Source organism: Heliangelus exortis, chromosome 3 (assembly GCF_036169615.1).
Source record: "Heliangelus exortis chromosome 3, bHelExo1.hap1, whole genome shotgun sequence".
NCBI classification, from domain to species: domain Eukaryota; kingdom Metazoa; phylum Chordata; class Aves; order Apodiformes; family Trochilidae; genus Heliangelus; species Heliangelus exortis.
The window spans coordinates 50,362,922-50,384,047 of NC_092424.1; the positions used below are offsets into that span (position 1 = coordinate 50,362,922).

The 21,126-nt window shown below is 39.0% G+C and overlaps 1 protein-coding gene across 1 annotated transcript; it reads right to left on the reverse strand.

The window, feature by feature from the left end:
* Positions 1-725: 725 nt before the first annotated feature.
* Positions 726-20,675, reverse strand: PPIL4 (peptidylprolyl isomerase like 4). The gene is made up of 13 exons (XM_071740541.1): positions 20,535-20,675; positions 19,486-19,553; positions 19,337-19,401; positions 17,466-17,583; positions 16,610-16,752; positions 16,163-16,259; positions 14,390-14,506; positions 12,568-12,692; positions 11,094-11,160; positions 10,193-10,304; positions 8,499-8,595; positions 8,195-8,330; positions 726-2,143 (listed from the first exon to the last, which is right to left on the reverse strand). Exons 1-13 carry the CDS (start codon positions 20,602-20,604, stop codon positions 1,919-1,921), a joined length of 1,440 nt encoding a protein of 479 aa, XP_071596642.1. The 5' UTR covers positions 20,605-20,675; the 3' UTR covers positions 726-1,918.
* Positions 20,676-21,126: the final 451 nt, after the last annotated feature.

A 21,126-nucleotide genomic window follows, 5' to 3' on the forward strand; every position in this document is an offset into this window, starting at 1 on the left:
TCTTTGGAAGTCTTCTTACGTTCAGGCTGGGGACAGAATTTTTCTTGACAGAACAGTGAGCAGTCCTTAGCCCCAGCCACCCCCACAGACTCCTAAGAGCGGGCTTCCTGTTTATTTTTCCTCTGGGACAGAAGTCCCAGCACTCTTGCTCAGTCTGTAAGGACTGCACAGGTCCCTGCAGATGCCCAGTGCTTAGAGACATTTTGTAAGGATATAGTTATGGAAACACTGGATTTCTAGTTCCATGCTTCAAAGCATGCAAGAGTTAGAGAGACTCAGCAAAAGGCAGATGCTTAGCCAAACACAATCTTTATCAAACCAAAGACTGAGTGGATGCTGTTGGAAAGCACATTCCTGTATACAATACCTTTCACTATCCTTGCTCAGCTTGGGTCTGGATATCCTGGGCATCTGGCTTGGCCTGCATCATCAGAATTTCCTGCCATGGGGTAAACAGATGCTTTTGTTCCTTTAGTACCAACCTTCCACAGAAGGATCTTAATCAGTTTCTGCACAAAGCCCATTGAAATGCACTAACGAGGCAGAGCAGAACTGCTGCTGGCTCCTCACTGCAGAGTAACTTGCAGTGACTCTTCTTGGCTGCCTTGAATTTTAGTTTGTCCTGCAGATCATGTTTCAGTGAGGGGTATCAAATTATAAAATCTCATTACACATCATAATTAGACACTACAGAAAATATAACAACAAACACAATCACAAAACTAAAAAGTTAAATTTATTCATCAAAGCAGACTGCCTCCAAGTCATCACACATTCCATAGCATGAAGAAAAGACAAATATATTCCCCATGTCTCTTATCCTCCTGACACTTCAAGATCTCTCCTCCTCTGGACAGAAACAGGACATACATGTTCTTAAAATGTATGGATACTGGCTAACACTGTTTAAATGGCAAGGTCTTGTTTATCTCAGCAAGCCAGGCATTGAAGAGCCTCACAATTTTCACTAGAAAGGCTTTGAATAACACCACATGCATTCCTCTCCAGATGAAAAGCTATTACAACTGACCTAGTTCTGCCAGGAAACCTGAAAATTAATCCCATTTAGGCTTTGGCAAACACAATGCAAGTTACAAATTCTGCTTTTTTTTGCTAATTCTTCTAGTGACAACATTCTTCTTTCTTAACCACCCAACATAACCTGCCTGAAATCCTAGCAGTTGGATTCCCCTGACACTACAGAGTCCAAATGGGCCAAGTAACAAGTGAATCTGTTCTGAGAGGCATCCTCCAGCACTGCCATGACACCAGGTGATCCATGTAAACAGGAGAGCAAGTTAGTGCTACTCATTTAGCATGGTGCAGCACTTCCTTGTCAAGGCAAGCACTTCAGTAGTGACTTGAACCATTGCTGCACAGTGGTGCCAGCAAATAGAGCTGACAGGACTAAGCCAGCTAGAAGCACTTAATTTGGAAGGAAGGAAATTGAGTTTTGATTATTCTTATACAAATGGTATCTGCCTACTTTCTGGAAGGAGTGTGCACAATGCATTTCTGTCTCCCCAGGGCTTCTATCACACTCTTTACCATAGCATCTGAAAATGTTGAAAGATAAATACAGCCTCCTTGTAGAAAGGAGATATGTCCTGCAAATCTCTTTACAGTGGGGAAGGGGGATTCATTCATTAGTGCTTGCTTATGTTTCCAAAAAGCTGTAAACAACATTCCTTATGAGAGACTCAAACTATTTCACTGATATGAAATACTTTATTGAAGCAGCCTCTTTGAAATCAAGGCTTTCTTCAACAGTCATACACTGGGCATTCATAGAATTATACAACCAAAGTGCCAACAGAAGGCAAATGCTTTTTTCCAGTAACTGCACATCCCTTTAAGAAAACACTGGAAATCCTGGAAGAAAACATATTTTAGTTCCACCATTTCTTTTCCTCAACCTTCATCTGTACTTGGACCTCTCTTTGTCTCTTGATTTCTTAGGACTTCTGCTTCTGTCTGCTTTTCTATCCCAGTCTCTTACTCGGAAGTCCTCTTTGTATCTGTCCCTTTGTTTGCTGGAAGTGTGCTCTCTCTCTGGAGATCGGCTGCGGCTCCGATGTCTGTCTTTCTTCTCACTCTTCATCTTCTCTCTAGAGCGTTCTCCTTCATGTTTTCTATCAGAATCCTGTTAAAGGAATTGCACAGACACTCAGTTACAGACAAAAGGGAAAAATACAAACACATGAAGGGAAATAGAAGTGAGTCAAGAATGGCCTGCTCATTAGCTAAGGCTGGTACTACCCAAAACAGATTCACACCATGACTTGAAAAAGAAAATGTCTAAACAACTCCCACTTAATAACTGTATGAAGAAAATAAGCTTACAGCTTTAGTCAACTTCTATGGAAAAAAAAGTGGCTGTCAGGCATGCTGCTGCTTCTGTTTCATAAGGAGCTTTAGCAAATGATTTTATCAAGGATCCAACTCAGATGGATATTAGCAAACTTTTCATAAGCATCACACATGCTTCTAAGCCAGACTTAAATTTTGACTTCTTATCTAAGCAACAGAGGTATATTGATCATCCTTTTGATTCAAGCCCCACAGGCATTCCAATGCTATGAAAATGCAGAACACTTCTTAGGACCTGCCTGTAATAATCCTTAATGGCCTAAATTCCAGGCCTTGAAAAAAACAAAGTACGCAGTTACAAAGAACAAAACTACACCCAACACACATGCATGCAAGCTACTTCACTTCCTTGAAGCTAGGAGTCCACAATAAAAGGCAACATGGAAAATCCAATAATTTTGAATGTACAGTCAAGGTAATAAAAAAATCAGTTGTATTTTGCAGGCTGATGTGTACAACCCATATGGAAAACACACAAGGATACACTCACACAGACCTAGTAAACTCTAAGGGGTAATTTTAAATGGCCTAAAAAAGAGAGACCAATAGTATGTACTACAAGTCATAGTGGTGTTTCAGCAGACACACAAAACCCTAAAAAAAAAGGCTTAAAATTTCAAGCAACAAGTAATGGGAAAATTTTAATTTCACTGGCTTTCTGCATATTGTTATTAAGCATGCTGACCGAGCACAGAACAGATTTACTTTGGAGAGAAATGAGGTTTATGTAACAAAGGGGGAGCTGCTGTCAGTAGAACACCTGCTCTACTTGTTGCATGAAGTGTACAGTATGAAACCATTGAGACAATTTATAAGTAGGAAGGGAAAATGGCTTAATCACACAGATTGCAAAATGTCACCCTAACAAGATTATGGCACAGCACATGCTAAAATGACTACGTGGAGACACCAACACCCATAACGGCCACAGAACCAAAGCAATTTTTAAAGTAAGAAGATAAAGATCACACAGAAAGTTTCCATTTCATTTCAAGGAACTCTAAAGATGTTTTTAATATACAACACTGAGTTTTGATATAGGAACTTCTAATATTTTCAAGCACTGATAGAAACCCATAATACAATGGAGCTTCAGGATCTCACAGAAAGATAGATACAGAGCTTGCCATTAAGGCTGTGGTTGGCACTTTTGTTTTGAGGGTACCATCACTTGAAAGTTTAGTATCATTACATACTGTAGGAGACAGACAACATTTTATGGGATTTTAATACCACTATTAAACACAGATCATTATGAACTATGAAAAAAATGGCTGCATTATATTACACAGTCTTTGCTAATTTCAGGTATGTCTTTCACCTTTCTATATATGTACTTGTGACAACAGCATTCACAATTGTATGGCTAAAACCTATACTGCATGTACACACATGCAAACCTCATTTATTTCAAATAGTGAAAAAAAAAACAACTACTCGAAGCAGAGCTTTTATCCAGAGAGGAAGTGATGAGGATGGCTCCCAGAGCAAACACTGAGAGCTAAAACCACCTTTAAAATTATGTAGATAATGCTGAAATACTAGAGTTAAAATGAGCAACATAAAACCTCTGGACCAAGACTCACATCAGTAATCACAGATTTGATCTTTAACTACTTAACAAAAAATTCCTGCTACAGCTGGGTACAGTAATCTTACTAGTGGCCAAATGTTTATTCCACTTCTATACTTTAAACTGTTTCAATACAGATTTTAAAATCTGAATCCATCAAAAAGGAGTGGTGATTTCACCTATTTATCAACAGTCTGTGCCTTCATCTTCTTAATGATGCACGGCTATATTATTCTTTTACCCAAAACCTTCAGTCTCCATCTTTTTGACAAAGAGGATGAGTTGAAAGCCCCTTTGTGGCAGGGCCTGAGTAAACATGAGAAGGCTGCTGGTGGAGTAAAGAGAAAGGAGACAAAATATTGGCCAGAACAAGGACAGTGGGGTTGGTGCAACTGCTGCCTTTTAGCTGGTTTGTTGCTGAAGCCACCTCCCAGCACAAGGAGAAATGGAAGAAAAGAAGAACAGCACTCAGTTCAAAGATCTACCAAACCAACACTGGAGACAGACACTGCCAAAGTCAGAGTGGGGAACAGGTCAGTGAAGACAAATAGCCTATGCTGAATTCTACAGAAAAGGGAAACTTGCTGAAAAGATTTTAAAAAGTCTTGGAGCCAGCTAAGAACAATTACCTTCACAAAAGCACTTTGGGAATAGGTGTACAGGGCAAGTCTGAAAGTGCCACAAATTGTTCATCACAGTAGCTAATACGATCACAGTGTAAAGAAAAATAATGTATAGTCATCTGAATTAACAGAGTGGATTGCACCTTATTTCCCAAAAAAAATCAGTTACTTTTCCTCTTAAATAAGATTTTACCTTTATCAAGTTTTTAGCACAGCAGAAAGTCAACGTTTCAAACACTCTTTAAGTTACTACAAATAACAGTGTTTTGAAATTAAATCTTTTATACCCTATCCAAGTCAGAAACATGCTGTTTTCCCACTAGAAGAGGAAAAAGTCTATTCCCACTTCAAAACAGGCTCTCTGTTATTGCTGAACTCCATTATTTCTCCATACAGGACCACAGGCACTTATCAGCCAACAAGTAAGTGGTTATCACCCCTGTTCTTACTCCTGCACTGTGTTAGTGAACACACATGAAGAAGGGAATATGAAAAGAGGGAAAGACACTTCTCTGGAAGTTCAGGGCTGACTTTGCCAAAAGTAGTAACTTGCCAAACTGCACTTGCAGTTACATCATCTAGAAATACCATGACCACAAAAGCAGAACAAATATGCCACCTCTACATTTATTTTAAGCACACTACTTAAAGGTTAGAATAAGAAAAAAAAAATAAAGGGACAGTGTCTCCAGACAAAAGACTTTGTTCTCTTTTTACTGAGGGAAAAGTTTGATGAACGTCCAATAAGCAGTAAGGACAGGAAATTAAAACCAGAAAAATCAGTATCTTTGCAAAAATCATGTACTACAAACACTTGAAAGTCAGGAAGCCCCTATGTCTCACGAAAATCCATTGGACATGCTATACTCCTCCACTGATCCAACTATCTTAAACAAATCAATAAATGAAATCCAAGGAACCAAAAAATACAGAGAAAACTGAAAAAGGAACAAAGTTATAATACAGACCTCAAGCAGAAGAAAAAAATTGTTAAAAAAAAGGTACTAAATCCTATTCAGAGACATACATATAGTCTCCTGCTCCAGACCCCACATCCTGTTGTGTACTAAAAGCAAGCCACAAGAACCTACCTCTTCTACCCTCTGGAATCAAGTCAAACAGCACAATATTCAAAAATATATTCTTAAAATATCAACACAGAGGCTGAAGATTCAGGAAACAGGTGTCAGACTAAGAAAAGGGTGAGTCAAAATATACTAAAGAAATTAAAAAAAAAAAACCCTAAAACATCAAGAGAACAGTAAAACAGCTCAACATCATGGAAACTATTCAGAAAATAAAACCCCTTCAGTCATAGCTGAAGCTGGTAGAACAAACTGTAGTTTCAGTTGCCAGAACTTCCCATTATAAGACTCTGTTCTGTTACTTAAAACAGAGAACCCCTCTCTGCCACACTAGGGGCTTGGGGTGGAAATTTATGTACAAAGCATGGCTATTGTGGTCTTTGGCCAATTACTTGTGGAAGGTCTGTTGGTTTGTTTTAAAGTTCTTACCTCAAATATATTCCAAAATAGGGTTAATGGAAATGCTTTCTTTGCCTATACTGAAAATGCTACCATTCATCAAAAGTTTCCATACTGTTATACTTTGTGTTGGTCTTGGTATTCACAGTGAACATATTCTGCTTCAAGAATCTGTCATCTTCCCCTGCTCTTGTACGAGTTCCCCAGATTATCCCTAAATTATAAATCTCAAAAAAAAAAAAAAAAAATTACATTTTGTGTATGCTAACTAGAATTTGTCAGCTAAGCTTCCTGCAGATTTCATCTGGAAAGGGCCATGCTCAAGACACTGAATCTCTAAATTGGACTGAGTACATACTGATCAGTACATACATACTACACAGTACATACTAAAAAGGATATTTAAGTACAGACACAGAAAGATTCTTCCCCTAAATTCATTTTCACAGCTCCAGGAGGGAACTGTGCTGCTTGGCCTCAGAGAATAGAAGTAAGCTTTCACCTGTGATTTAGAGCACAAGAAGGCTAAGCTATTTACACCAGGACAGGTAAAGATGAACCACATAAAGGAAAGCAGTGGGAAAGAAGGCAATACCAGAATACAGCAGCAGTAGACTACAGGAACAAATTACAAAAGGTGCAAGTGACTATATCACAAAAAGATATACAGAGACACAGAAGAGATCACAGAGTCAAGAACTAGAAAATACTGTTTTCTAGAACTTGGAAATAGCAACTGGAATCCTGTCCTCAGGCTTTTTTACAAGGAAATCCACGGCTGATATCTTGCAGTTCACTTGTAACAAATGTAACATACATAGATGAAGAGCCTGTTGCTGCCAGTATTTGCTGTACAACCTGCAAGGGCAGAGATAGCTGTACAATGTTAAAATATTCTCTGGTAATATAGCACAACCAGCTAGTTCCACACATGTACTTTCTGAACTATCAAAAGCAAAGACTACTTCCTGAAATATCCACTTCGAGAATGCTAAAGTAAAAATGTCAACCAGCCAAAAAGACAGGATGAAGTCTAAACCAACATTAATTAAGACCTCTTGCATGTATATGCTCTTATATATTAGGCTTTAAGTATCTGAATAAGTTCTTTTCTTCCATTCAAATGGTCCCAACTGAATTAGTATAACAATAGTGATAAAAAGACCCAGTACCAGTGATAAAAAGTACCAGAAATAAGCCATAGGGCTTACTGGTGGAAGTGATGCAATGCAACAACCAAATCAGGCATGCTTTTATATACACAGGGCTCAAAAGCAGCACTCAAAACTTACACTGGGACAAGGGCTGGAATCATATCACTTTCTCCAAAGCTCTAGAAGAAAGCTTTATTCTCACTCATAAAACTTGCATTGTGAAAACACTGGGGTTTGTTGGTTTTGTTTTTTTTTCAGCTTAGCTCAATTCTCCCTAATGCTCACACTTCAATGGTGGTTAACCCTCTACTTTATCACTGCAGGCATTGTTTTCATGAAACATCAACATCTTGATTACCCCAAGTTCAGAGAAGCATGGGACTTTTGACCTGACAGGATGCAGCAGAACTAATGAATGACAGAACTGCTGTCTTCTCTGGATCTCCTCTGCAGTCAGAGTCTGACAGTGGCATACGCTTGCAAAATGCAAGCAAACCTGCATATAGATTTTACAAAAATGCTTCTAAAATAATTAAGGAAACATAAAAAAGGATCATGCAGAGAGATTGTGTTTCTGATTCTATATGGGAAAAAGCCAACTTGTTGGTCTGGCAAGAAAATGAACAATAGTTTGAATTCATGAAATCTGATTAACTAATAGTTTATGACTGGGAATATACGAACAGAAGGTTCAAAGTACTGAAGATCTCCTCCTTTATGAGAGGCTACATTGCCTTTTCAGGATGTTTTGGCAAAAAGCCACTTGGACACACCAAGCTTCAAAAGTCCAGGAAGATTTGGAAAGCCTCCATCATAATCAGATTCTAACATCAGCCCTCTCTACATTTACAGCTGCTGCACTTTAAGGGACTTTGCACGTCATGTCCTCAGCTAAAGATCAGACTTCTTTTTCCTGTCTTTTCTTATTAGAAGAACAATATCTGAAGAACAACAACTATAAAGTTAATGAATAAATGAAGAGCTTAGTACCTTAGATTTTTTGGTCCTCTTGTCATCCTCTTCATCTTCAGAGTGGTGGTGCTTTTTCTTCTTTTGTTTTTTAGAGTGTGACTGACTTGTTTGAGACTCTTCTACATCCTCATCCAGCACAAGGTCATACTTGGCGCTGATGGTGTTGGTTAAGGACACACCTGCTACTTTGTATCAACAAATACCTGAACATAAACCTTAGGAGCAAACTCCTGTTTATCAAACCAGGCTCCACCAGCTTTTTCCAGGCTGTTTACATAAACTGCACTTAATGCAAAAAATACTTTTTACCAGAAAAGGATACTCCTGCTTTGGCTTTACCTTCTCTTTCAGAGCAAGTTTTGAAGGTTTGCCATGTTCCTTTTCATACTCTTTGAAATCGTCCTTGGTATAACACCCACCTGGTGCACAGAAAAACATATACAATTCACTAAAAAAAAACCCAACCAACCAAACAAACAAAAAACAAAAAAAACCCCACACAAAACCAAGACCCACACCTATCACTAACTTCTGCTTATGAATTCAAGGGTTCTTCATAACCATACAGAGACTCGTAGCAGAATAGACTTTCAGAACCAACACTGACATCTGGGTAACAGGGCAGAAGAGAGTAAGACAATTTGTGAATTTCTGCCCTCACCTTGCTTGCAGATCCCATTAATCACCATAGGCCTTACTCATACTCAGTGAAGACAACACATGAACAGGATCACAAAGCTGGATTTAGCAACTAGTCCTTCTTTGATAGAGGGCTCTATGCTACACCCCTTAAAATTCTCTTTCCATGAAAGCCTGCAGACTTTTATCATTATTAAATGTCTTTCTCCTCTGGGCTGCACAAAGAGAAACTCCTCAGACAGCTACAGGAATTCAAATGGAACATTTGGAAAAAAAATTTAAAAAAAATTAATGTGTTGATCTAAAGAAGGACATGACAGATCCCATTTTCCATCCATTCATTTGGAAGTACCAGCTTAGGTATTAATAAACAGTTCGGCAGCAACGTGCTGCCACCTCACGGTCATTCTTAAAACTGCAGTGTTAACTGGACAGGTCAGAAACAGCTACTGAAGGGGCAAGGACACTACTTCATCTCAGTCGTTTTTTGGGTACCACGTAAGCAAAACAAGACGACAACATAGTTGGATTTCCAATATTAAAGAACAATTTAGTCCTAAGGAACTCAGATAAAGTAATGTTTTCCATATAGTCATGCACTGCATGTAATATGTATGTAATCTATATGTAATCTGCCCCAAATCTGTATAGATCTACAGATTACAAAATTATCTAAACTCTGTTTAGGACAAGTTCTAGTACTTCATTGTCCATGACTACACCCAGTCTGGAGAAAACACATGAAAACAATTAAGGGCTGACTGCATTTTCAGTCAAAGACACACAAGATCATTTCAGCTGCAATGGACAGTCACCTCTCCAAGTCCAGTATTTTCCTCATGTCCCCAACAACCAAATAACCACTGCATCTACCTCACTCACAATCTTTTCCTTCCCACAACATCCTCAAAAATCTGAAATGGGGCTTTATAACATACAGTTTGCTATGCAATATGCTCGGCCTGCAGGAGGCAAAGAGGGGTGGCCTGAATACTGACTTTTTCTTGTGTATACCCCGGTAAATAAGGTAAAGAAAGTAACAATGTACTGCCACACTATTTTACTAATAAGTAAGATCAAAAAATACCACTTTAAGCTTGAGAGGAACAAGCCATTTACTGACAAAAACACATGATAAAACAGCAACCCATGGCAATGTAATGCTAATGTAACAGTGGAAAACCTTTCTACTCTTTCTTATGGAAAGTGCAAAGAAGGGCTAGCAACTGTGTTGCTCTGTTTACAATACAAGGAAAAATTATGTCCCCAAAGATGAAATTATTTAAGATCATAACTGCTTCTCTTTATATAATATGTATAATCCAGAATCCATGGCTTATTCAGTTATGAGGGTCAAAGAAGCACAAGTGTACCTACCTTTTCCCTTCCACTTAATCTTTGCAACAGACTGGCTAAAATCCACATGTATCCGTCTGTCATCTATGAGCACATTGTCCATTTTGAAGTAGGCTTTCTCACAGTCTTCCTCCTGGTATTAGTTTTCAGAAAATTTTGGTTCATGATTATTTCATAGGAGTAGTCAACGAACAACACAAATTCCACTCCTTAATTGTATACTTGTTTTTTCTAAAACCGTCTAAAGCACAGCAACTCTTGCATTGTGCCATATCAAAAGGAATAGTTATGCTTTGTCCAAATGTAATCATCTCCATTTCCATTTCTTCAGTTCATTTCACTGCTTTAAAAATTTGTCAATCCAGTTGCCCATGCATTACATTCAGTCAAAGAAGGAAAAAAAGACAACTAATAAAAGCTCCATTTTAAGTACGTAAGTAAGCTAAAGAAAAATGAAAACACTTTCCCAGTGTCTTCCAGATTAAAGTGATTCTCATATACAAACAAGATGCACCATCAAGAGAACTTTTACTGTCAATCTCACAGTAAGGGCAACATGTTGACAAACAAGCATGTCAAGACCAACATAGGACCCTACATCCATCTGCCTTTTATCATACACCTTTCTCTCTTTACACAGCATGACTCTTTTTTCTGGTAGCATTTCCTTCTTTAACTAAAGTTCTAATCTGCTCTGCATTGGTTTCAAGATATCCTAAGAACATATTTGTATTGCTTGATTGAATAGATAGACTTAAATATTTGCTTCGTTTACTGCCTACAACTTCTGCAACTAAATCAATAAAAGAAAATATTAACTATCCCACAAGAGAAGATTTCATTGCTTTTCCTTAGAGGAAGTATACTGAATATTAACTTTTAGAAGCAGAATCTACATACAGTATTACCTAAAAAAACATACCTTTTCAAACTCTATGAAAGCATAACAAAGAGATTCACCAGTCTTCCAGTCTCTAATCACTTCACAGCTGAAAATTTGATACAGAATAAAAATGTCAACGGTCATGGAGCAAAAAACATAGAACAGGGAAGCACTGCGTAAAAGGGAGAATAATGGTTAAACAAACAAACAAAAAAAACCCCACCACCTTAAAGGTATTAAAACACTTGATTCTGAGACCCCTACTGGTGTGGGGTTGCCTGCACAAAAAAAAATGCGTGTGACATTAGTTGAACAACTATTACACTTAACTCACCAGTGGGTAACAAAGTGTAGAACTCAGGATGATTTTTTTATTAATTAAAATTGTTTAAAATTAAATTGGTTTTTGCATTTCACTAATGCAAGACAGGAACTTTAACATTCTGTTTTTTCTGTCATTTTAAGGAAAGTTTAAACAGTCATCATGTGACAAACTTTCTCTTCTAAGCAAGCACCTTTTTAGGAGCCATTTTCTTATCAGGCAGTTTAGTGGTCAAAAATAAGAAACCTAAAGTACTGAATCAGTACACAAAAAATGGGAACAATATATTATTAAATCAGTGTGCCCACACTCTTGCATATGACATGAGAAGGTCAGACAGGCAACAAGGGCAGGACATAGAATCATAGAATCATAGAATTGGCTGGGTTGGAAGGGACCTCAGAGATCATCAAGTCCAACCCTTGATCCACTACCGCTGCAGTTACCAGACCATGGCACTGAGTGCCACATCCAGTCTCTTTTTAAATATCTCCAGGGATGGAGAATCCACCACTTCCCAGGGCAGCCCATTCCAATGTCTGATCACCCTCTCAGTAAAGAAATTCTTTCTAATGTCCAACCTAAACCTCCCCCAGCACAACTTGAGACCGTGCCCTCTTGTCTTGCACGTGGTATTGAGGTGAGACATTTGCAACGTGTACTGGGGAAGCAAGAGATCAGTATTAGAATTATATACACTGCCCATCATCTCTTGATACCAGTACCAAGTGGAATCAACTGACACTATTAGAACCCAGGTTCAAAACTGCAGAGTCAGCAGTCATGAGACCAGCTTAACAAGCAGTATCTCAAATGCCAGGAGTGCTTGTTGCTTTATCCCAAAATCACACATATTCCCATGGAAAAGAAAAGTCCAGAGAATGCATCTACCTCATGTAGCATCTGAGATAAAACTGCTGAAAGTGACAAGACACTGGGGCAGTATCAAATTCTTTCCTTGTTCCTACAGTCCCTAGGCTTTCAATTAAAACTACTGCTGGGACAGGATACTCAGCTAGCTAGATCTGACTTTATTTGATCATTGTTGCGGGCTCTACCCAAATACATGCAGGCATGGGACAAATCTTCAGAGACACCAGAATGCTACTTAATAGCCAAATCCAAATGGACTGGAAGGAGTCAAGTTCATTTTCAACAAGGAAGGTTTCCTTTTTATTTTTCAATAATTACCTTTTAATGGGACCAAATCGTGAAAATATTATCTCGAGATCTTCATCTGTGGTCACAGGATTCAGTTTACAAACAAACAGTACATTTTCTGGTGGCTTGATCTCTGCATCTGGTAAGTCTCCCACCTGTGGCATACAGAAAAAGACTTTCATCACTTCTGCCTAAAGCTCTCTAAATTTTATTGCCTCAGGCACACTGGCATACCTCAGGCACGCCTCTTTTGGATTATCTCAGACACATTCCTAACACAAAATTAAAACTTAATAAAATATTTTTTCTATTCAGTATCATAGAGAAAGTATTTTCCATGGCACCCAAAATTGATTATCTATTTGCAGTTCCACCACTGGGACTTCACTGAAGTCACAAGTACTTTCTATCTTGCTTTCCCTGTTCCTAATGTAACAAATACACAGTTCTAAAAGCTGACACTATACTTTAAGAGCAACTCTGTTGTAAAAATAAAAAAGGACTGGATAAATTTCTTAGTCTCTGTCTGTACCTTGGATAAACTCATCTTTCCTTGAAATCTGACAACAGCTAGGATAAGCTTAAATTAAAGATAGTTTGGTAAGAACGATATGTTAAAATTATACCTTTTTGTTCAGAAAGACAGGAGAAAGTACTCCTGCCTACTAAGAAAAAAAATTTGCTTACAGTACATACAACTTTGGAGTTTGCAACCTTTGATCAAGACACAAATACATGCACCATCTCCTCCTGAACTGTAGTACTTCTTTTTAAAAATTAACAAAAGACTAGTGGTATTAAACACTTTATCTCCATCTTCTACTCAATATGCTAATAAAAAGGTAATGCATATTAGTTTGATAGCAGAAAGAAGCAAAATAACACAACTAAGAAGCAGATTCTGCAAGAGAACCCAAAAAAAGTTTAAGCACATGATGTTCTCAGAGAAGGTAACTATTTGAACAAAAGAAGAGTTGAGGTTTTTCAAACCAGTGACACTAGCAGGGCACTTAGTATTTCATCTCTTCACCTTATGTAACACAGCTCCCTACTGCATACTGCCCAGCAATACTCACAGAAAAGTTACTTTGTTAGCTCACATACCCCACTTGCCTCTTCTAGCTAACCTTTTCTGGAAAACAGTTCATTATCCCCACTGCTGCTGCAAAACAAGAGCCCACACTTGGAGTTCTTCTGCAACACTGTGGCCACATCTGGACTGACACTGGTATTAGTATCTGCTGGAAACTATTCACCATAGATTTGAATTTAGTACTTAAAAAGTGTGATGGATTCAGCCATTCTCCAACAGGGCATGCACTTTTTTCTTTTTCAAAAGATAAAACTACAAAGCCTATTCAAAATTTTTGTTATTATATGAAGTTTACAACTGCCAAGAGTTAGAAAACGTTGTAAGTAAGGAGGAAGTGCAAAGTTAATCAATGTTAAATTCAACTAATCCCAAGAAGGAAGACAGCCATTACATATATGAATGAAGGAATCCCAATGCCACTACATGTACTGGGAAGAGATTATCTCAGTGCTTTCCCACAAATGTTAAACCCTTTTCCAGGATTAAAGATACTCAGCAGCATATTATTTATGTTATGTTTCTTAATTGGATGCATTTCTAGTAAATTTTTATAAAGCTTTCACTGGAACACTTTTAATCCTGGCTTTGAAAATGAAGTATCACTGATTTTATCAGAAAATCACCTCCAGTGTTCATGCTCAGTCCATTGTACCACAGATGTTTAATCACACAGAATTTGAGCCACGACATCATAATCACTTACACAATTTCAAGATAAAGAGTACACATCCTCCTAGGCTTAATGTAACTTGTACATACCATTTCCAGAAGAATGGCACGAGTTTTTGCTTCTTTTTCTGCCTGAACTTCTTCAATTTCATCTACAGACCGTCCTTTCATGTCATCAATTTCTTCATCTGCTCCTATTCTGCCACTCTGAAAATGAAGGAAAAAGTTATTCAGTACGAAGCTGTGGCCAAAAATTCTTTCCCACTTTCCAAATACTGCTTGGATGACCTCTTCTCCCACCCTTCAAGGTATGAAAAATGCTTAAGCACCATATCTTAAGGGCACGGTCTTAAGGAGGTTTAGGTTGGATATTAGAAAGAATTTCTTTACTGAGAGGGTGATCAGACATTGGAATGGGCTGCCCTGGGAAGTAGTGGATTCTCCATCCCTGGAGATATCTAAAAAGAGACTGGATGTGGCACTCAGTGCCATGGTCTGGTAACTGCAGCGGTAGTGGATCAAGGGTTGGACTTGATGATCTCTGAGGTCCCTTCCAACCCAGCCAGTTCTATGATTCTATGATCTCTGGAGAACCAGGCTTTCACTCTGTTCTTCACAAAAGGAGAGATGTCACCTTCATGTTTCAGGCACTGGGAACTATGTGTGACCTTTCAGGCCCAATATGAACCATGTTCAGTTTGATATCCTAAATTCTTTTACACTTCCATCTCATACTCAACATCTCATCATAAGTGCCAATTCATTTCTAGTCTAGATAGCTCCTACCAGAAATGAAGGTAAGGAATGCCGCAAGTATCTGTGGTATCCAATACAATATTAAATTAAATGCTATATATCATAACAAGAACTCTATATTTATACACCTAGGCAGGAACTGATGTTTAATTTTTTTTTGTCCTCATCAGAATGCTGCCCTTCTTACAGCTATTGCTATACCACAGGTCATATCCTCAGACAGGCTATCAGAAAAGAAAAGCAAGTATAAGCTTCCAAATCTCTACAAAGTCAGCAGTGAGCTATTAAGCTCCTTATACTTTTTACCATACCTGAAGGTACATCAGAGATTTACCACAATGCAGATATACAATGAAAGTCTAATTCAAATTTTGTAATTATATCTTAAAAACAAACAATATTCTCTCTCACCAATTTACTCATTGCTTCAAACAACTGTTTCCATACAAGGAGATTATTTCACAGAGCAACCACCATAATTGCATGCTAGCAGTAAGTTATGAATAATTACTAATATATTTTTAGCAAATTCATTCTGCTACTTCAAATACACAACAGTATACATGCTTGTAGCAATAACTCAGAATATTACCAAGATTACTTTCACTGAAATATAGACTACTTCACATTTAAAAGGAAAACTGCAATATGCAGTATTAATAAGTGTTAGTTACATTTTGTCTTTTACTGAGTATACAAAAAAACAGTAATGCCGAAGGTGAATATTCTGAACGTTCTGCTTAACTGCACTGTGGTTATGAATCAAAAACATGGCTTTCCAAACTAAGTCCACCACAGTCACAAGCACCCAAGTCACACTTTTATACTTTTCTCAAAAGATTAAGTAGCTGTATTTGACCAAACACAGCAATAGCCCCAATAATAAACAAGCATTTGACATAACAGAACTCAAGCAGGCAAAGTAGAAGAGCAACTCTTACCCTCCTACACCAAGAATGTGCAAGTGTTTTAGGATACAGATGTGACAGACAAACTGTTAAAGACAGAATTTTTATTTTGACCAAATCTGTGCTAGCCACTAATAAGGCTAAGCTTATTTCATTATTCCCTTCAGCTTTCCCCCAAGAAGCTATCATAAACACTCACATCCAGCTGTTCCTTAGTTGGTTCTGGTGAGCGATCAGGAACAGCCAAGCCAGGTGGATCTTCAAACGGATCATCTAAAATGACTGTATGATTTATCCTTATAGGAAACAAAGTCAAGATGAGTATCAGTCACATGCAAATAAAACTCTTTACCCAAGTAACAGGAAACCATCCCCACTGATTCTCAGTTATATCCCAAACAGCCAAACATACTGTATGCTTGTAAACGGTGGTTCTGATGCTTTTGTAAAGGAAACATAGTTGTACATTTTCTTATATAGCTATTTTAGTACCTGCTTACTGTACCAATAACACTAGAATAAAAGAGTATTTAACATACTATGTACAGGTCACCTGGCATCACTATATTAATCTAGTTTCCAAAAAATTATTAATTTCTTTAATTACAATGTATTTCTCAAATAGGGAAATTAAAAGCAGTCACACCTGATATCTTGATACGGGATAAAATCCTTATCTACAAAGGTTTCATTAATTGCCTTCAATACATCCATGCCTTCTGTTACTTCTCCAAATACTGTATGCACACCATCAAGGTAATCCAGATTTTCCCCTGTAGTAATAAGAAACTAGGAAAAAACAAAACAAAACAAAACCAGTAACAGTAAATAGAAAAAATCAGGGCTTGATTTTTACCTTAGGAGAGGTACAACTCTCACTGAAATCTGTGGGGAAAAAAGCTTCAAATACCCCATGTAGCAAAAACTTTGTGCTTGTGAACAGGGACAGCAAAGGGAACAACACAACTTTCAAAAGCTGTTTTATAACAGTGCTGGGATAAAATAATGAAATTAACATTGTATTGCACACCTTCTATTACACCATACAGAGGAAACTATGGTGTGACTTCAGTTTTCAAATTACCACAATGTTAAAACCAGAAAGTTTAAGATTATTATAAAAACCAATTTCCTTACTTTTCACTTTCATTTAACTATAGGATTTTTTCCATTCGAAAAATCAACAAAAATCACACTGAGGTATTAACAGAAATAAACAAAGAAAAAAAACAGAGATCTGAATTCTAACAACTAAAACATAGAATTAATCTATTTGAATCTGAGCACTTCAGTGTCTTTCTTGTTTGTAATCAAACACCCACTGGCACCTGGGACACTTTGCAGAATACTTATCTGTGACTGGTTTTTTACATGCTTTTTGACCATGTTACAAGATGATATCTAGACGACACTGTCATTGTTATGCCTCTTTTGTAAATTCAAGGAATTTTCTTTTTAGTTATTTAGACATGTATCAAGGGTTTCCAACACTGTATGCTGACCTGTGATCCATGCTGATCATTGCCATTGTTCACCATGGATACGGTTCCCTTTTTCTTGTGCTTAATTCTTGGCACTTTTTCTGCTTCAAAAAATCTAGCTTGATCACCATACAGTTGACTGAAAATATATATAATAAGTATGTTACTAGGCAAGTGAACTTTAAACACCGAGATAAAAATATGCTGTGAAACAGTATATTAAACATCTTAAAATTTTTTACATTTGCATTCAAATAAAACCAGAAATTACATTCACCCTCACAAATTTTTATGGACCTGTACACTTAAAAGATTCACTTCATATTATAGGAAACAACAGATTTTTCTCCAAGGCATTTCACCAAAGGTTTTTTTTGTGGGCATGGGGGGGGGTGCATTTGTGTGGTTTTGAATGAAGCATATAACATTTTTCTAACACATGAAGGGAATATGTATTTTGATAAGTATGTTCAGTAAAATAAGTTAATACACACTACAGAAACATAATAATTCATGTCACAGATTTCTCTTCCAAAATAAATGGAAAGCCACTAAATCTACATGTAAACATGTCTATCCCATGACAGAACTGCATACAGTAAGTTGAGATACTCAATTGATGACAAATTGTTAAACTGTTTTAAATTTTTTAAGCCTAACCCTGATTATCACACATTTTGTCTCACTCCATAACTGAGACAAAGGCATGGCCAAGACACACATTGGCCCATACCTGAGGACAGTGTTCTGTTTAAACTCATTTTGCTAAGAAATTAAACTTCGCCTGCATCAGCTTCCTGAGCAGCCAGAACAGAAACTCCCAATTTCATGGACTTCAGTAGTAATGAGCAACTAGAAAAGAAAACCTGCCATTCTCCATGCTAACAGTGGAACAGACTCTCCCACCTTCTCATCACGCTATACTGACACATTAAAGAGCCTCAGAACACCAATCTTTATAAAAGATCAGAGTATCAAAATAAACTTCATCTACCCATGTGCAGGGAGAGCTCAGCTTTGGCAAGTTGGTAGGTATCCCTAGACTTGTATCTGCTTAGTCCAACCAACCTGATTCAAGGATCACCAGAGTCATGATCAATAAATCCAGGTTTTCAAGGTTTTGTATTTAGGAGGTCCTAACAGACCAGAACTGTAAAAGTCAGCATGAGTCTAGCACACTGTGTCTGCTCAAACTAAGCTATTTATCTCTCATTTTCCCCCACGTTCCAGGTTTAGTTTTGCTCTGCAATTTTAATCCAACTTTTAACAACAATTTCAAAGGAATCATATAGCACATATGCACTTTGCTAACTTCCATCCTAGCTGTTTGAATGACTTCGTCAACTTTTATGGGCATGACGAATGGAAACACCTTAAACAAGAAAGAAAAGTGGTTTACATGCTCAACACTACTAAAATAAACTCAAGTAAACTTTTAGAGCAACAGGATTACTTTCTTATAGACAGGAGAAATCAAGCATATCCTCTATAATCCCCTCCTGATCAATTAAATACATTTTGTTACAAAAAGAGAAGTGACAAACTGCTAATGATTTTACCTTCTACAGAGCACTTAGTTATTGAAACATCTCTTGCAAAGCAAAACCTATAGTTATTTTCTATTTTTTAAATAAACTAAAACTTATGTACAACTTGATAGTTGTAACTTTGCTTGAGATAGAAAACTGTCCAGAAAAAAAACATGTGTATGACCAAAGGCAGCACAGGATTTAAAAAGGTATTTAGGTATTAAAGCCAAAGAAGCTTATGATTCTACATTTTTACTTCCCGTCAGTAATTCCACCCCAAAAGAGCTGAAGAAAATCTAATTGGAATCCCTATTCCCCTGTATAACTTCTCTGTCAATTAAAGAAGAAAAAAGTTTTACTTACCAAAATACGGATTCCCCTCCACGGCCAGTTCCCATGGGGTCACCAGTTTGTATAATAAAATCCCTCTGTCACAAAGCAAAACACATAACCTATTGCTTTCATGTTTATGATACTAAACAAACAAACAAAAAGAAATAGAGAATACTCACCTGTACATTATGAATAAGGCAATAGTTGTAGTATTTTACTTTGCAGAGCTTCAGAAAATTCAAGCAAGCTGCAAGAAATTATACCAACATTTACTAGAGAATACTCCAGGTAAAATAAGTATAGCTATAACAGATATCTAGTTCAATGTGCAGAAAAGTGGTTCTGCAGCACATTGTGTTAAATCTTATCAGCATACAACCTATAAATGCTGTGAGAAATGCTCTAAGGAGAGGTAATACTTCCTCCCTCCCCAAAGCCTTCCTCTAGCGATTCAGAGAACAATAAACACAATTACTTATATAAAAATAAACGTTGTTTTTTGGTTTTTTTCAGGCGATGTTATTACAAACACGTAGCAAAAGAAGATCACAGCTGCCCTTCCATTTAATTACATTTTCTCAACTTCCTCAGTAAATACGCATCGCATGTATAATAAGCCCACAGTAAGAATTAAAAAATCCAAAATTCCCAACAGCACTTGATGTCTGCGAGTATTTCAAGCACACAGAGAGAGGCAGCCCCAGGGGCACTGCTAACAACCAGCGAAATCCTGGCATTGGGTCGAATGCCAGGACCGAGGTACGACGTAAGACATGCCAGCAGATGTGGGCTGCTGACTAAAGTAACCCCCCAAATTCGGAACCCGGTTCCTCAGGAGGGGCGGTACCGGCAGCAGAACCTCCAGCTGCGACAGCCCCGTCCAAAGGCCCACAACTCGCTACCAGGGCCGCGGGCGACTCAGCGGCCCCTTCTCCTTCCCCGAACAGCCCGAAACCTCGAGAGCGGCTCCCGGAGCCGCGGCGGCAGCCGCCCCGAAGAGCCGCAGGGAAGCGAGCCGCCCGTCTGTGTCCTCCCGGCACGGCAGCAGCGGCCCCGGGCAGGACCGGGCGGCCAAAAACCGGCGCTTCCTGACCGGATCGGGCGCCATCAAGGCGCGGAGGGCGGCTGCAAACGCTGCGGCAGGCGGACCGCTGCTTGATTCGGGGCTTTCATCTGCCCGCGCAAGGGGCAAACCCGCGACCCCAGCCCCGGCCCATCCCTCTCCTACCGCGGGGACGCTCCTCCGTGTACAGGTCGACCACCAGGTCGCCCAGCGTCGTCTCCAGCAGCACAGCCATGCCGGTTACCCGCCTCCGCACGGCGCCGCGCCGGGGCCCGACCTGGCTGGGCCGCCCTCTGGCGGATCGGAGGAGGAGGAGCTGGTCCCGAGGCAGCCTGGCTCCGCCGGGCCCCCCAGCCGGCCGCGGGATGTGGGGAGAGCGGTAGAGAGGCCCCTGGGGAACGTTCCAGGCACCCCGGAGGGAGTAGGGAGAGCTCCCAGCTGCAAATGTCTCCTCTTCGGAACTGGGTGCAAGTGCCTCGGCCCGGCAGCGGGACGGGAGCTCTGAGCCGGCCCCCGGCGTGAGGAGAGGGAGGTGCGTGTGACACACACCGCGAAGCGCACCCTCTGCCACGGGTCTCGCAAGCCCAGGGGATACAGGAAGGAAGGGTGCGGCTGCATCCCCTCCCCTGCCCCCTCCGTCGGGGTAGCGTTTCTGGGAGCCCCACCTGAAGGGGATGGGGGGAAATGGAGACACCCCCCCACAGAGCAACCTCCTCCAGGCAAGTGTATGTTTCGAGGCTGATAATGCAGTTTTTGA

Excerpts from the sequence above, each read along its gene's own strand:
- PPIL4 (XM_071740541.1), bottom strand. The coding sequence starts at position 20,604 with ATGGCTGTGCTGCTGGAGACGACGCTGGGCGACCTGGTGGTCGACCTG. Across the intron at positions 10,305-11,093 it reads CTTTCATAGAGTTTGAAAAG|GAGGAAGACTGTGAGAAAGC; the intron begins GTATGTTTTTTT and ends AACTAATACCAG. Across the intron at positions 8,331-8,498 it reads AAGGTAAAGCCAAAGCAGGA|CGCCAAGTATGACCTTGTGC; the intron begins GTATCCTTTTCT and ends CAACACCATCAG.